At 39.1% G+C, this 15,799-nt stretch overlaps 1 protein-coding gene across 1 annotated transcript in view; it reads right to left on the bottom strand.

Moving 5' to 3' along the window:
- LOC124281851 (harmonin-like) overlaps positions 1-15,799 on the bottom strand; it is a 45,621-nt gene that overhangs the window by 26,494 nt on the left and 3,328 nt on the right. Inside the window, 11 exon segments of the mRNA XM_046717855.1 lie at positions 784-840; positions 1,593-1,685; positions 1,687-1,738; positions 2,849-2,952; positions 3,528-3,588; positions 4,254-4,278; positions 4,596-4,704; positions 5,537-5,610; positions 7,238-7,365; positions 8,026-8,109; positions 12,469-12,536. Of these exon segments, the coding sequence (XP_046573811.1) occupies positions 784-840; positions 1,593-1,685; positions 1,687-1,738; positions 2,849-2,952; positions 3,528-3,588; positions 4,254-4,278; positions 4,596-4,704; positions 5,537-5,610; positions 7,238-7,365; positions 8,026-8,109; positions 12,469-12,536 (855 nt within the window).

Below are 15,799 nucleotides of genomic sequence, written 5' to 3'. Positions count from 1 at the left end.
TAAATGCTTATAAGTACCCCAAGGAGGAATATATAAAAAAGAACCCTAAATAGCAAAAGGCACTAGCCGACAACCTGGTCTGTGTGTGCATGAATGACAATCAAACTGATTGTCAGATTTCAACCAACAGCTAAGATACAAGACAATGATGTAAAAGCAGTATGGTATTTGCAGGAATCATATATGTTAACCAAATTGTAGAAACCCAGGACATGTATGGTCCTGACAGACAAAAATCACAAGCAGGAAAAATCTGATATTTGAAGCCATTAACAAATGGGTTAAAGTATATTCAATGGTAGCATCTTCTTGTTTTAATGAAATCAGGTTATCAGAATCTATCTATTCTTTTTCAAACTTGCAATTTCAAGAAAAGCCTTATTCAATTTTTGGGGGTGAAATTTTACTTTGGTCATATTGTGGCCAGTTGTGAACAATTAGTAATATTTTATGACTGCTTCATTCGTCTGTAACTATCAGCTGTGATTCAAAACAGCGAGAGTCAGTTTAGTTTTACGCAGCACTCAGCAATATTCCAGCTATATGGCGATGGTCTGTAAATAATCGGGTCTTGACCAGATAATCCAGTGATCAACAGCATGAGCATCGATCTACACAATTGGGATACAATGACATGTGTTAACCAAGTCAGCAAGCCTGACCCCCCGATCCTGTTAGTCACCTCTTACAACAAGCATGGGTTGCTGAAGACCAATTCTAACCCGGATCTTCACGGGTCAAAAATCAACATCTGTATGGAGTTATTACATAAAATATACTTACAACTTTCTTTTTGATGACCATGTTCAGCTGGGTACTACTCTTCAGGGTGACCACAGCCTGTATACAAACATAGCATCTGTAAACTGTCCTTGAACGATTTTACTCCAAATCAAGCGTGAGTGAATACGTTTTTAGCAATATTCAAGCAATATCATGACAGAGACACCTGACATAGTACCTATCTTCTTGTGAACTTTAACCACTGGGCTACCCCCATATCAAGACTCTCATATCAAGAAAAGCAAGAGAACCTGAGTCTTTTCCGACCATCAGAAATGTGTAAGTATTTCAAGCAATTATGTGTCAGCTTTCAAAAAACTTTTGCCAACCTGATCCAATGACAGTATCAAAGCCTGGTCTGAACAAAATAAGAACCTCACAAAATACAAATGTTCCTGTTTTATGCCATACAAAGTAATTATTTATTCCCCCATTTGAAACAGTACATTTACCTTAAGTTTTTTAGACACAGATATTAGATATGCATATATATTTTGCTTTTTCATACAGAGAATGTGAAGCCTCCACACTGATTGGCTGATTAGAAAGTTCACATCACCTGCTTTCCTGTGATTGGTTTGCAAATATTGTTTGCAACAGATACCAGAGGAAAAAAAGATCTGATTATAATGAGATCACAGACAATATTTCAATGAAAAAAAAAGAAAACTTATATTATTTCACAAAAACTGTCAATACTTACCTCATGCTTATAACGATACATACTGCTGTGTTTGCAGAAAAGAAAACAACAAATTTCTTGACTCCTACCAGCAAATGTCTGTATCAAGTAGGGGAGGTGACTCTACCTCTTTGTGGGTGATTCCCAGGAAACTTGTTCCATTGACCTCTACAATCTGATCCCCGACCTCCAAGTTAACCTCTTCTGCCAGTCCCCCCGGGCCGCACCTTCTCCACAAAGATTCCTGGGAAGTGAGATGGCCCACTAACAATCCTGGCAACACAATGACATATAGCTGCAATGTAGACTTTTACTGATATTTGTCTTTCATATGTTGTAGTTGTTACATGAGTCAGCAAGAGATGAGAATGGAGGAGACAGAGGAGATGGCTACTGATACCTAACTTCCAGCTTATTGCCACTGCTTAAGTTCAGTGAAGTGAAAAATAATTCTGTTCAGCGTTTTAAAAAAATCCAGTTCACCAGTAGACTTGTGTGAAGCATGTTTCATCTCAGTTCTGCTCCGAAAATGAGATCTTCCCTTAGTTTTAGTGTTCCGGTAAGTACAATTTGTCACTGTGAAACCATTACAAAGTAAGAAAGATAAATATTCCAAATTGTCACCAGTACACCACTATACTGAGCATTATCAGAGGTTTAGGGGTCAGTAATTGCGTCTGGATGAGACAGTGAAAATATTGACAACCAAAGAATCAATCAATACAACTGAACAATGATTACAGGTATATGCTATGAACCAAGTTACGACCACCTCTAACAATGACAAGCACACGTTGCTGGGGACCTATTCCAACTTGAATGTCTAATCTGCCAATCTACCAACTAAACATTACATGATTCTTGAACCAAGATTCAATGAGCAATGAAATACACAATATAAAGATAACAGGTCATATAAACCTTTTACGTCATAGCACCCATAAAACTATGTGTACCTTGAGTTTTACAACCAAAAGGTTTGTTTAAGGAAATCATATCATTACATGACTTCTTACACATTACAGGTTGGTAGGTGACTCTGTGCTTACATCTGTAAAGCTGTGCAAGGCTGACAAAGACTGTATAAACACACATACAGGGCATGGTCTGGCCTATGAGTGAGTGAATTTAATTTTACACCACACTCAGCAATATTTCAGCTATATGTCATCAGTCTGTAAATAATCGAGTCTGGACCAGACAATCCAGTGATCAACAGCATGAGCATCGATCTATGCAATTGGGATATGATGACATGTATCAACCAAGTCAGCGAGCCTGACCACCCGATCCTGTTAGTCGCCTCTTACGACAAGCATGGGTTGGTGAAGACCAATTCTAACCAGGATGTTCACGGGTATATGAATTAGTGGTTGTACTGACCCACATCCTATGGAGCTGACTCCAGTCGTGTTGATAAAGATTTTCAGCTCTGTGCCTAAGAGACCTCTCTTCTGCAATGGTTCGTCCTTGTCCAGAATCTCTTGCTGGAGTGAGAAGACATTATGTCTAAATGTTTCGAGCATTATAACTTCATTGTATTATTTCCACTTAATCCACTTATGGTGAATATCATTGTTTGGAGTTGTTCCCAGAAACATCAACAACCAGCATTCTGCCACAAAGTCCCAACACTGACAAGCATGGATGAATGGGAACTCTTGAATCACCACAAGGAGATAAGCATTGAGTACAGGGTAATTTTGATTCACGAGGAGATATGCATACAAGCATTTGGTTCTGGGAAATCTGGACTCACCATGACAAGACCAGCATGCATGCTTTTGATTCTGCGGAACCTGGACTCACCATGACAAGACCAGCATGCATGCATTTGATTCTGCAGAACCTGGACTCACCATGACGAGACCAGCATGCATGCATTTGGTTCTGAGGAACTTGAACTCACCATGATGAAACCAGCATGCATATATTTGGTTCTGGGGAACCTGGACTCACCATGATGAGACCAGCATGCATGCATTTGGTTCTGGGGAACCTGCAATCACCATTAGTAGACAAAATACAAGCGTGGTCTGTGAGGCATGTACTTGTTACTCACCAAGGCCTTGGAGGAGTCCAGAGATTCCACATAGTTCCAAAAGACTGATTCCTTGGGGCTGCTGAAACAAGTAGATTGTGGAGCTGCTGTACATGCATACTATCATGCTATACTGGAATTCATGCCTTCAATGCATTCTGAATTTCATGCAAACAATTCAACCAGGATTTCATTGAATTGATTCATACAGTATGTCATACCATAATTCCTTCATTTATAAATAAGAAGAAAACAGACATATTTATACCAAATTTCATTCATGCCAGCACGTATATTGAAGATGTGACACATACGAACTATAATTGTTATTATTACGTACGAGGACGAAAATATCGGGGTTCATATTTTTCATACGATGCCCTAGGGCAAAATATCACTTTGTCATGGTGACGTGATGTCATGAACAATGCTATGACGTCGCGTTTCTTCTATGACGTTGCGTTCTACATGCGGCGACGGCAGGTAGCCAGCCTATGTTTGGAAGTAGATTCAGGTTTATTTTCCTTAATTTGACGACTTCGGTAATAATTAGAATATTATAAATTGAATATGTGACACATATGAACTATAATTGTTAATATTAAGAACTGTATTCTGTGCTCATAATTGATGTAGATATGATCAATGCCTAATGTTGAAGCTCAACTTTTAGACATCAATTAGTTTAAGCGTTGACATGGGTGAACAATACTGTACATTACATTCCAAGTCAGTAGGGATACTTACTTCTTCACAGGAAGCATTCCAATATCTGTAAACAAATGATGATGATATCAAATATACTATTGAAAATCATTAATATTTACATTATGTGTAAGTATTTATCATTACATTTCATACTGTCTAATCGGTATCATCACAACACACCTACTGCGACTCATCACGCTTTGATAAAGACAAGTGTTGCTCATTACATCAATCACAGGCTAGTCTGGCCACAATTAGGAACATTCTGCTGCCATACAGCAGGAATAAAAGAGGAAGCTGATCGAGACATTCAAAACATCTGAAACACTGTACACTACATCCATCAGAGCACTCTCATGGATGTTATAACTGTGTACTTACGTGTGACTTTGAGGACAATTTCCTCGCGGGACTTGATGAGGTTGAGGACGTCCTCATGTATGGCTTCAGCAATTGTGTAGCCATTGACACGAACAATCTCATCTCCAGCCTGAAACACCACACAAATCATCACATTGTCTCTTACTCTGAGTATGTGAAAGGGAGAGCACAAACAATGTCAACAGAATCGGGACACCTAGCATGTCAAGATGGCAAATTATTTCCCGGATGGGACTCAACCCCAACAAAAGCACTATAATCTGTACTTTACTGAGAAAGTGTAAGTCCAAATATAACTTGTGTTACATCTGACCACTTTCTTAATGGCATTGTGTATTCATAGCTTTAGGCCGTGGGAACCGAACCAATACAACTTATCAGAGGGGCACTCAAAGTCCTTGGTCTAGACTGCTGGCGATTGGATGTGGGTTTGAATCCTGGATGGGACTCAACCCAACAAAGTACTAGAATCTGTACTTTAATGAAAAGTACAATCCCAAATATAACTTGTGTGACTGTTATATATATGTGGTTACTGATTACTGTCATGATAAATGAACAATGTAAACTTGGTCAAATAATGTAGTTCGTTATTATTTCACTAAATATATTAAATAATAAATCAACTACTGACATGTCAATATTTCCATTAGCCAATATTTGTGATATTACACAACAAGGAAATGATATGTTAAAGTGTTTCCTTTCCAGAAAACAGTGAAAAATGTGCATTGGTGCATGCCACTCAAAGAAGTGAATTGGTGCATTTCCCTCAAATTCTAATGCATGACATTCCCATGATGACATGATACAGTGACACCAGGGAACAAGGTATCAATCATTCAGTGATGGGATCCTGATTTACAGCAGTTTGACTTGTGTAGTTAACACAAACTGGTTCTGTTATAAGCCCTCTGTTGTGGGTACCAGGAGGGACCTACCTTGAGTCCTCTCTTGCTGGCCTGTGATGTAGGGTCCACGTGAGACACAAACACACCAACACCATGTTCAAACCCTGAAACATGATACAACCAAGTCTGTCATACAGACCCTGGAACACATATACCCGAAAAAGCCCATGCAAGTCTAGAACATGTGGCAAGTCTAGAACATGTGGCAAGTCTAGAATATGGGGCAAGTCTAGAACATGTTGCAAGTCTAGAATATGTGGCAAGTCTAGAATATGGGGCAAGTCAAGAACATGTGGCAAGTCTAGAATATGGGGCAAGTCTAGAACATGTGGCAAGTCTAGAATATGGGGCAAGTCTTGATTACAGCAGTTTCAGAAAATGAAGAAAGACTCTGACTTTATTTTTATTATATTTTATAAAGAGAACTTAGGACCCATTTTTTGTGTAAAGTATGCTTATTTCAGAGGCGAGATATTAGTCTAGATACAACCAAACAAACCTACAAAAGGCTCCCAAGATACACCAGTGAAAGCTGCCATTACCTATGTTGTGGCCACATCATGGTGTATTATATAGCTTTTGACGTGTAAGAAACCTCACCTGAGTCTTACAAGCCAACACTGAGATATCCCACCTCCCTCCCATATTGTGATATCTCCATTCTGTTAACTCTATATGTCCTGGACACAATCACTGTTACAGGTTTGTACTGCCTGAGTGAGTATGGTTTTACGCCGTTTTGTGTTAATATTGTGTTAAACAATAATGAGTGAGTGAGTGAGTTTAGTTCTACACTGCTTTTACTAATATTCAAGCAATATCACGGCGGGGGACACCAGAAATGGGCTTCACAAATTGTACCCATGTGGGGAATCGAACCCGGGTCTTCGGCGTGCTGAGCAAACGCTTTAACCACTAGGCTACCCCACCGCCCCAGGTTTGTATTGAGTTTTCGTCTGTTGGTGAGTGAGTGAGTTAATATTTATCGTCACATCTGCAATATCTCATCGATATTGTGACGAGAATCGACAGTTGTCTAAAGCAAACCAATGAAATTTCTTTACCAGATTTCAGCTTCTTTGTGAGAGATACAAATTAACCATTGTATGTAACTTCTTTTGTAACAACTTTTGTGGTGAATGGACTCTGGGTGTATATCATAACAGAATGCTGATACAAACTGAGTATGCAGGCAACAAAATATGACAGGAAAAAAAGTAATTGTTGTCACGAGCCAGCTCTTTTCCCAAGCAGCACTTTTTGAATCAAGAATACAAACCTGTCAACTCTGATGTTTTTGGCCTGAGTCTCACGTTCTTTTGATTAAAATCATGTTCTCATTGCCAGTATACTCAATCTCACATTTTTTCGCAAAAGTGCTTTCTAAATATTGCTAAATGATGTGTTCACCTTGAATAATGACAGTTTCCAATTGCTTGGAGCTAAAATCTAAGCCCGGATACAAGGTGAATTCCTATTGGCTTGCTGGTCATGATTCAGCCCTGGACCCGAACGGGACCTGTAGCCCCTGGACCAGGCTTTTAATGGTTCTCACTACTTGGACACATTTTTGGTTGACAGCTATGTTAATATTTATACATTTCTATCAGTCATAGGTGTGAGCTACAAAACAAATAATTGTTATTATGTTATGAATTTGGGTTCACTTGGACATACACCACCAAAACAAGACTGAATAATACAACATTGTTCCCTGTAGGAGTGACTTACCTCCCCTGACCGCAAACCCGAGAGTTTCTCCAGCTTGGCGTTTGAGTCGGATGACCCTGAGTTTGATGCCTGGAGTCTGCGGGGTTTTCTGGCTGTACTCCAGCTGGTGCTTGGGCATCACAAGCGGTCTGCGGGAGACACTCATGACTCTTACAACAGTTCATCGGATTACAGTGCAGCCATACTCAATAAACTGAGACTGAACAGAAACCCAGGTACATAATGCATAAACTGAATCCAATTCAGGCAAATCAGGGTGCTGTTGTACGCAGCAATCTTAGGGCTAAGGTGATCGTAGCACCCATACCTTAACATAGAGTTACGATTGTCGTAGCGCTAAGGTTGCTTTGTACAACAGCACCCTGGAACTTTATGCATGAGCAACAATCCCTGAGATCCAGGTAAAGTCACAGGCTGTCAGAGAAATTGGGTTTGACACCTTGTTCAAATGAGTGAGTGAGTGAGTATGGTTTTATGCCATCTAAAGCAATATTCCATGGCAATATATCATGGCAGGGTACATCAGAAGTTGGCTTCACACGCTGTAGTCATGAGGGGAATTGAACCCAGATGTTTAGTGTGACAAGCAAATGCTTTAACCACTAGATTACCCCAACATCCCTCTTGTTCAAGATCACTACAACTCCCATGAGAAGGTTAAACATGGATCATTCTGCTAAGACGCTGTGTACTTATTCTGTGACAGTCATTCCTTGTTTTATCCCCTGAATGGACTGTCATTGTGCTTCAGGACATTCATTCATCTTTCAGCCAAGGAAGACAACTACCTGATGTGTTCATACAGCTCCAGTTTAGAAGGTTCATTCAGAAGCCTTCTCAGCTCGGTAAGCAGATCATGCAGCTCCTGGGACCTGAAGGACAGGAAGAAACAGTGAGTGAGTGACTTGGGTTTGATGCTACTTTAAACATGGATGAAACCACCCAACAGTTATGAAAAATAAATGTACAAATCATCTCAGAAGCTTGTTCTTCAACTTCTTGTTCAAAACATTGCTCTGTTTTCACCAGTGGTGTCCATAACATGAGTGAGTGAGTTTAACGCCACTTTGATTAACATTCCTGCATCATCACGATGTGTCTGACTGATGTGGGAAAACCCAAAATGATGCAGGTCCCAGACATGTTTCACTTTTGTCAAACCCACTAACAAACCCTCAAACATAACTGGGACCAACCGGAATTCAAATCTACAACCATGGGCTCGTAGCATGCACAAGGTAGACAACTCCGCACAGCGTCTCTGAATATATATAACTTTGATAGTAACAAATAAACCCATTTAAATTAAGAGGGAGACCCAGTGAGATGGGAGATCCTGAACCTGAGGAAATCAAGATTTGCTTCATTTATGGCTTTAGGCAGGAAATGCTAGGCAGTAGGGGAAATAATGTGATTCCAGGACTGAGAGACAGACTACCCATGGCCCGCTATCCCAGCACCCACATCCCTGACAATAAGAAGATAGGAGACCCAGAAAGTTGTCTGTGGGATTCACTGAAGTTTATCAATGATGGATGACATACCCATTATAGATGGGGATTACAATGTAACACTGCAGCCTTCACTTGCCCAAGACTAATTAGTTGGGCTGAGGACCAGCAAGACTGTGATGTTTGTCACCCTCATTGACCAGAAAAGTTTGAGGGCTATAAATGTGAACCAGTTCTTAATGCTTCAAACCTGTTACATATTTGAAGTGAACAAAACTGGCACACAATGATGAACACTCATGAGGCTTCCACAATCAATCTGGACTGGTCTTTGAAAGAAATATACTAGTATTCCATGAACTACTGATGAAAAGGCAACCACTGTCATCCAAATTTTTTATTCCATTTCTTACCAGAATTGAAATATTTGTCCCATGTATCACACAATTTACATTTTGTTCTAAATTCACCAATTCAAATGGTTATGCACGAGGCGACTAACATTATCAGGTGGTCAGGATCGGGTGGTCAGACTCGCTGACTTTGTTGACACATGTCATCATATCCCAACTGCGTAGGTCAATGCTCATGCTGTTGATCACTGGATTGTCTGGTCCAGACTCAATTATTTACAGCCGCCGCCATATAGCTGGAATATTGGTAAGTGTGGCGTTACACTAAACTCACTCACTCACTAATACAGTGCTTCTCAGATGATTCACAGTGTAATTATTTGAATCAATGCACAATTTTGCTTGAGTACCAGATGCAGTTATCTGCATTGAGTAAAATTCTCCCATTTCAATATTTTCACTAAAACTGTCAAGTTGAAGTTTTTGATATTCCGGGTCAGAGTGTTTGAGTTGCAGTAGTTTGAAAGGTTGCTCCAGAATGTGACACTTGTTATCACAGATTCGGCTTAGGCTGCCATGACATTGACCCAAAGGTAATGTGGGTTATCGGTGACGCTCAGCTCTCATAATCTACAGATATTACTAACGTAATTCAAATAAGCCTAGAAACTTGATAAGACTTTGTTGTAAACGGCATGTCCTAGCATACCAAAGAACCGTAGTCGACATATCAAATGATGTGTGCAATGGTTCTAATACAAAGAGGATAAAGAAATATGACACCAATTAAACATGTTAAATATCATATTCATAAAACTTTAGCCTTAGTTCAAAATTAATCATGAGAGACAAGCAGTGCTTGTCAGAAATCTTGTTTAACTCTAATGTTCAAATTTGGGGAACACAGATTCAAATGCAATACAACTTGAAGCACTCCCCTCTGTTTAATTTAATGCGCTATTTGGTGGCTTTTCAGCAGAAGAGACAAATATAATTTTAAAGGGATCTGACAACATGTGCAGGATTAGAATACCCTCCCTTTAATGGATCCATTATCATTTCTCGACCTGTCTGTGAAACAGACCAGTTTGTTTGCAACATGTCTCAGTCAAATAGACCTGTGAAGATCCGGGTTAGGACTGATCTTCAGTAACCCATGCTTGTCATAAGAGGCGACTAATGGGATCGAGTGGTCAGGTTCACTAACTTGGTTGAGACATGTCATCAGTTCCCAATTGCGTAGATTGATGCTCATGCTGTTGATCACTGGGTTGTCTGGTCCAGACTCGATTATTTAAAGACTGCCACCATATAGCTGGAATATTGCTGAGTGCGGCATAAAACTCACTCACTCAGTCAAATAGCATAACTTCAGAATTAATCCACTATCTAAAGCCACAGTAAGCAATACTTCAGATGTATGAAACAGAACTGGTCCCCAGAATACCAACTGGAGGACATGCAGGAGTCTAGGCAACCTTTTATGCCCTACAATTATTTCTGAAAGACAGCAACTGGTACCAGGGAACTACACTATCCCCAAATCTCCACAGGAAGATACGCAAGGGGTACCGGGGACCTACACTTCCCCCAAATCTCCAAAGGAAGACAGCAATGGTAGAAGGGACCTACTCTTCCTGGGAGGCCCCACTGGGAGACAAACACTAGCCGTACTGGGGACCTGGTATGCCCCAGACTCCTTCTGGGATTATGTGTTCAAATTTCAAGCAGAACAAAACACTAAATACATTAAATATGGTAAGGGCTGTTTATCTGATTGCCACAAAAAATTGCAAACTATTGATCAATTATTTGTGCATTCAGCATGTTCAGGATGAGATTAGTGTTATCCACCTTAGGTATGCAACATACTTGCATTGGGCCTCATTGCATAGCACAGTCTATCCGTGTGTTTGTACAGAGGTGGTTTATGACAAATTAAATGCAACCTCAAACAAAGATCAATCGGTTACTGCAGACAACATTCTTGGTGCATTCCTATTAAAACAATAAAAAGAATGATAAAAGCAGTATATCCATGAAGCAATAGCAATTTCACAATTTAAATGAGAATTCTAAGCAGGAGGGAAAACAGTTTTTTTTCACTTTTCATGTGGATAACGTTAAAAAAAGTTGATACATATTCAAGACAAGGTCAGCATTTATTTGACTACTTTAATCAATGCTGATGTTACTATTGTTACTGACTGTCAAAGCGAGAAATGTTAAAAGTGGAAAAGTATAAGACAATGTTGTAATATTTTTACCTATTTATTCTGGCTTTAAAATATTCTTTGATGTCAAAACATTGAGATTATACAACAAGTCCAGGCTTTCTGCCAATGAAAGCTGGAAGTTGTCAGGAATTGCTGTATATGTTCTTGAGATCCATAAACACAACAGAAGAATCAGTGATATACGCATGAGATCCAACTGCTTACTAAACTGACAACAAATACAAAATCATGAACATTCAACTGATGAAAGATAGGATTATAGAGGGGTAGCTAATTTCTGTTCATGCCCTTCGGATGATTTCTGTATCTGGAATTCAAACCCATGATTACCTGATCCTGACAACCAAGGGACACAACTCTTCACAAGGCATTGCATTCTAAAAAGGCCCAAGGTCGCCCTTAAACCTTATCTACCTACCTACCTTGCATTCTAAGACCACTTGACCACCTGTGCCATCCAAATATTGACAATGATGTTGTCATCATTAAACACCGAAGTGCTCACATATCAGCTATAAAAGTGAGTGAGTCAGTTTAGTTTAACGCCGCCTTCAGCAATATTCCAGCTATTACAGCGGCGGAATGTTAATAGACATTCCAGTGATCAACAGCATGAACATTGATCTATGCAACTGGGATACGATGACATGTGTCAACCAAATCAGAAAGCCTGACTACCCGATACTGTTAGTTGCCTCTTATGACAAGCGACCGCCTCCGTGGTGTAGTGGTTAGAGTGTCCGCCCAGAGAGCGGAAGGTTGCGGGTTCGATCCCCGACCGCGTCATACCAAAAGACGTTAAAATATGGTACTTGTTGGTCCCTGTCTGGCGTTCGGCATTAATGGGTACATCAAGGACTGGTCGGCTCGGAGTCAGTATAATGTGTCTGAGTGGGGTATTCATGCTTCACTGCGGCGTGGTATCTCAGTGGGCTAGCACTATAAAACCAGCTTCAGTCTGGGCTAGTACAAGCAGCCGCACATACACATACACATGCATGCACGTCGTCATATGAGCGAAATATTCTCAAGTACGACGATAAACCCAATTTCACCTCACCTCATCTTATGACAAGCATGGGTTACTGAAGACCAATTCTAACCTGGATCTTCAGGGATGTGTGGGATCAGAGCTATAACAGTGTGTTTATACTAATTAATATGATGCCAAGTGTCTGTTGTGTACTTACGACTGATAAGTCCGAAGGGATTCAAAGATCTGTTCCCTGTCGCTTTCATTGGGAATGAGTTCTTTCACCTGTAAAAATCATCAAATGAAATAATTTCAAACATCTGCATTTCCACAGTTCAGTGTATTTCACTGGTTAACAAAGCAATTATTTTAGCACTTAAGTCTCCATAACCTGCAAAGAAATAGGCCATGCCAACAAAGACACTGTTGTTTCCTGACTGACTTAAATTGAATGGGTGTTGCATGAATGAGTGAGTTTTAGTTTTACGTCGCTTTTAGCAATATTCCAACAATATCACAGGGAGGGACACTAGAAATGGGATTCAAACCTTATACCCATGTGACGGAATCGAACCCGTGTCTTCGGCGCCCTAGTATTGCATGAAGTGGAGTCATTCATTTCATGGTGTTGTCTATAGTTATTAGTGTGTTATTAGTATAAATAAGGAGTCTGAATTTTCCATATTTTTTACACATATATTTATAAGAAATGACTTCAACTTGTTTTCACATTTATGGGAACATAACTGCAAAAACCAGGGTATATCATTATTTAAATATATTTGTAATTTGTAATACACAAGGACAGATACATGAGGTACTGGGGCTGTACAGATTTACACCATATGCACACAGAGTGTTACAGCTTAACGTATTTCAAAGCATCAGATAATGAAGTCAGTTCTAACAAAACATGGCAGAATAAGTTTAAGTTTAAAGTAGACTTTGAATATTAGAATTTATTACAAAACATCATAAATATTTTTTGGCCAAATACAGTATAAATCCTTCAAACCACCATGATAATGGCTGAGGGACATGACAAGTCTATAAATCAGCTGCAGAATGAAATAAACCAGCATGAACTGTGTGTGCTACTAAGTTTTCTTTATTATACATCTGTAAGTGTGACTCATCTCACATTATTTTTCTTCTCCAAACTGCAATGTTACCCATCTCACAGACAGAACAGTTTATAGCTGGAGGCATGTATCAGAATTGCATTATCGTTTATGAAGAACTTTTTGACAGATGACTGGAAATTGCCACAAGACTATCCCCGTAGGCTATAAAACAGTCTACCATCCAACAACACACTGTTGGAAGCGCTAAGCATCAAGTTTACAAAGGCTATAGGCTAATAGGTACTTTAGTTTTAAAATGACATCCTGACTTTTGACACCATCCCTCAGGGTCATGCCCATTGTTTGAAAACCAACAAGGATCTTGAAATTGATCAACAATCTGTTTAAAGAAAGGGTGAACTGCAATATAACCTGTATGTTCATTTAGGACAACAAGCTAAGGATAACCAAACACTCAAAACACGGAGAGGCAGAACACCAGATAGAGACAGCATATTTCATGGGGGAAATTCTCAACAAAATAGGAGAAAGTTGTAATACATCTGAAAATATCAACATAAACTGTAAAATTCATACTGTCTGTGACTTATTTTTACAAAGCATGCTTATTGCATTAATCTCGCATGAGTGTTACCATGGTTATAGAATGATTTAGCAGGTGTAAAATTTGAACCTGCTATCAATAATGTGACTGTGGTATCACCCTAATATATCTATGGACATAAATCAAGAACAACTGCTAAATGTTCAAATCTACCAAGGAAACGATATGTTACAAAAAAATAATATATCTATTGCAAAACCAGGAAACAGGATAAATATTCTGTTTGAACAAATGCAAGATTCAAAATTTGTTGCCTAAAGATAACGAGTCTTTACATAAAATACACAAAATATCCTCACAACCAAATTAATTCCGATACTTGAGTACAAATACATCTGAAAAATTGACAAAGCCCAAAAGTATAACTACAGTGCTTCAGTGCCAAATTGGGGCAGTGGGGTAGCCCAGTGGCTAAAGCATTTGCTCATCACACTGAAGACCCTGGTTCGACTCCCCACATGGGGACAATGTGTCAAGCCTATTTCTGGTGATCCCGTAATGTTATTGCTAGAATATTGCTGAAAGTGGCATAAAACCATACTCACTCACTCATTACCAAATGACTTTTCTGACTGTGTGCCAAAATACCCTGCAGATGTTTGTTTACTGATCAACTGTACAGATCGTGTATTCATGATTAATGCACAAAAGAGATGCATCTTGCTACAGCATGCATGGTAACAAAGACAAGTCTAGCTGTGACACACTTAGGGCAGCACAAGAACACAGGAATTAAATATGAGAAGAGTACTGAATTCACCTTAGTAACATGCTGAGCCTCTGAAAAGATTTATTAACAAAACATATCGCTTTAAATTTCAATAAATTTTCAGTTTTGAAATTAGGGAACGTTCATAATTTATGGCTATGGGTGGGGTGGGGGTGTGATGATGATTTTTATTGAGAAGCATGTACAATGTGAATGACCCCCCTAAAATTTGAGTACAAAGTAAGTGACACCCCATCCCCCCTTTCATGTCATGTACAAAATCAATGACCAGCCCTTCCTATCATTTTTAAGCATGATATTTAAATCTATTTATGTACAAAATTTATGACCGCCCTAGTACATGTGTACAAGACTGATGCCCCACCCCCTCCCCAGAACAAAATGGGTGGAAAAAAAACCCCACCCCACCCACACACACACATCATCATCATACCCCTAGCCATAAATTATGAACGGTCCCTTATGTCAAATGGAATCTACATATATCTGTAATATCTATGGAAATTATGTAATGAAAAGTTCAGAAAGCACCACAATACTCCTTATATGTTTTATCTTGGACAAAACATTAATACATTTAATACCTGAGCAAAATTTGTGCCCCAAATCTCTGAGGGATCACTTCAGCACATTTTAGAATCAACATACGGTACCATCTGAGATGAAGATAGCAGACCAATAACAATTGTACAAACTTTATGTTTCTCACAAGTGTCTATGGTTGCAGACTGTAATATATTCTTTATAAATATGTCAAACTTCAATTAATATATTTTTTCAAACTGAAAAGGTCTCACCTTTCGCACAAACGGTTGATACATTGTTAACTCCCAGTAATTTCTCAGAAAGTGACAAGATTCCGGGGCTATATCAGGTACAAATACCAGTGGATATGATAATTGTATGGACTTTACCACACCAGGTGTGTAACCTACAGGTCAGGTGTTTCATTGACTGATACGTCTTGTATCAATATCTGTAATTAGATATCTTACATACTTATCATATCTTTTTATATCAAACACTTGGATTAATATTCACACATATCATCTGTACCAAAGATCATGAAGAGCACAACAAGAAATATAATTTAAACTTTAAATGCTTTCGGTTGTTTTCTGTGTTAACT

Source organism: Haliotis rubra, unplaced genomic scaffold (assembly GCF_003918875.1).
Source record: "Haliotis rubra isolate DU_JTF1 unplaced genomic scaffold, ASM391887v1 Scf29, whole genome shotgun sequence".
Classification (NCBI taxonomy): domain Eukaryota; kingdom Metazoa; phylum Mollusca; class Gastropoda; order Lepetellida; family Haliotidae; genus Haliotis; species Haliotis rubra.
The sequence above is the reverse complement of the archived record's forward strand: the minus strand, read 5'-3'. Positions and strand labels throughout refer to the sequence as shown.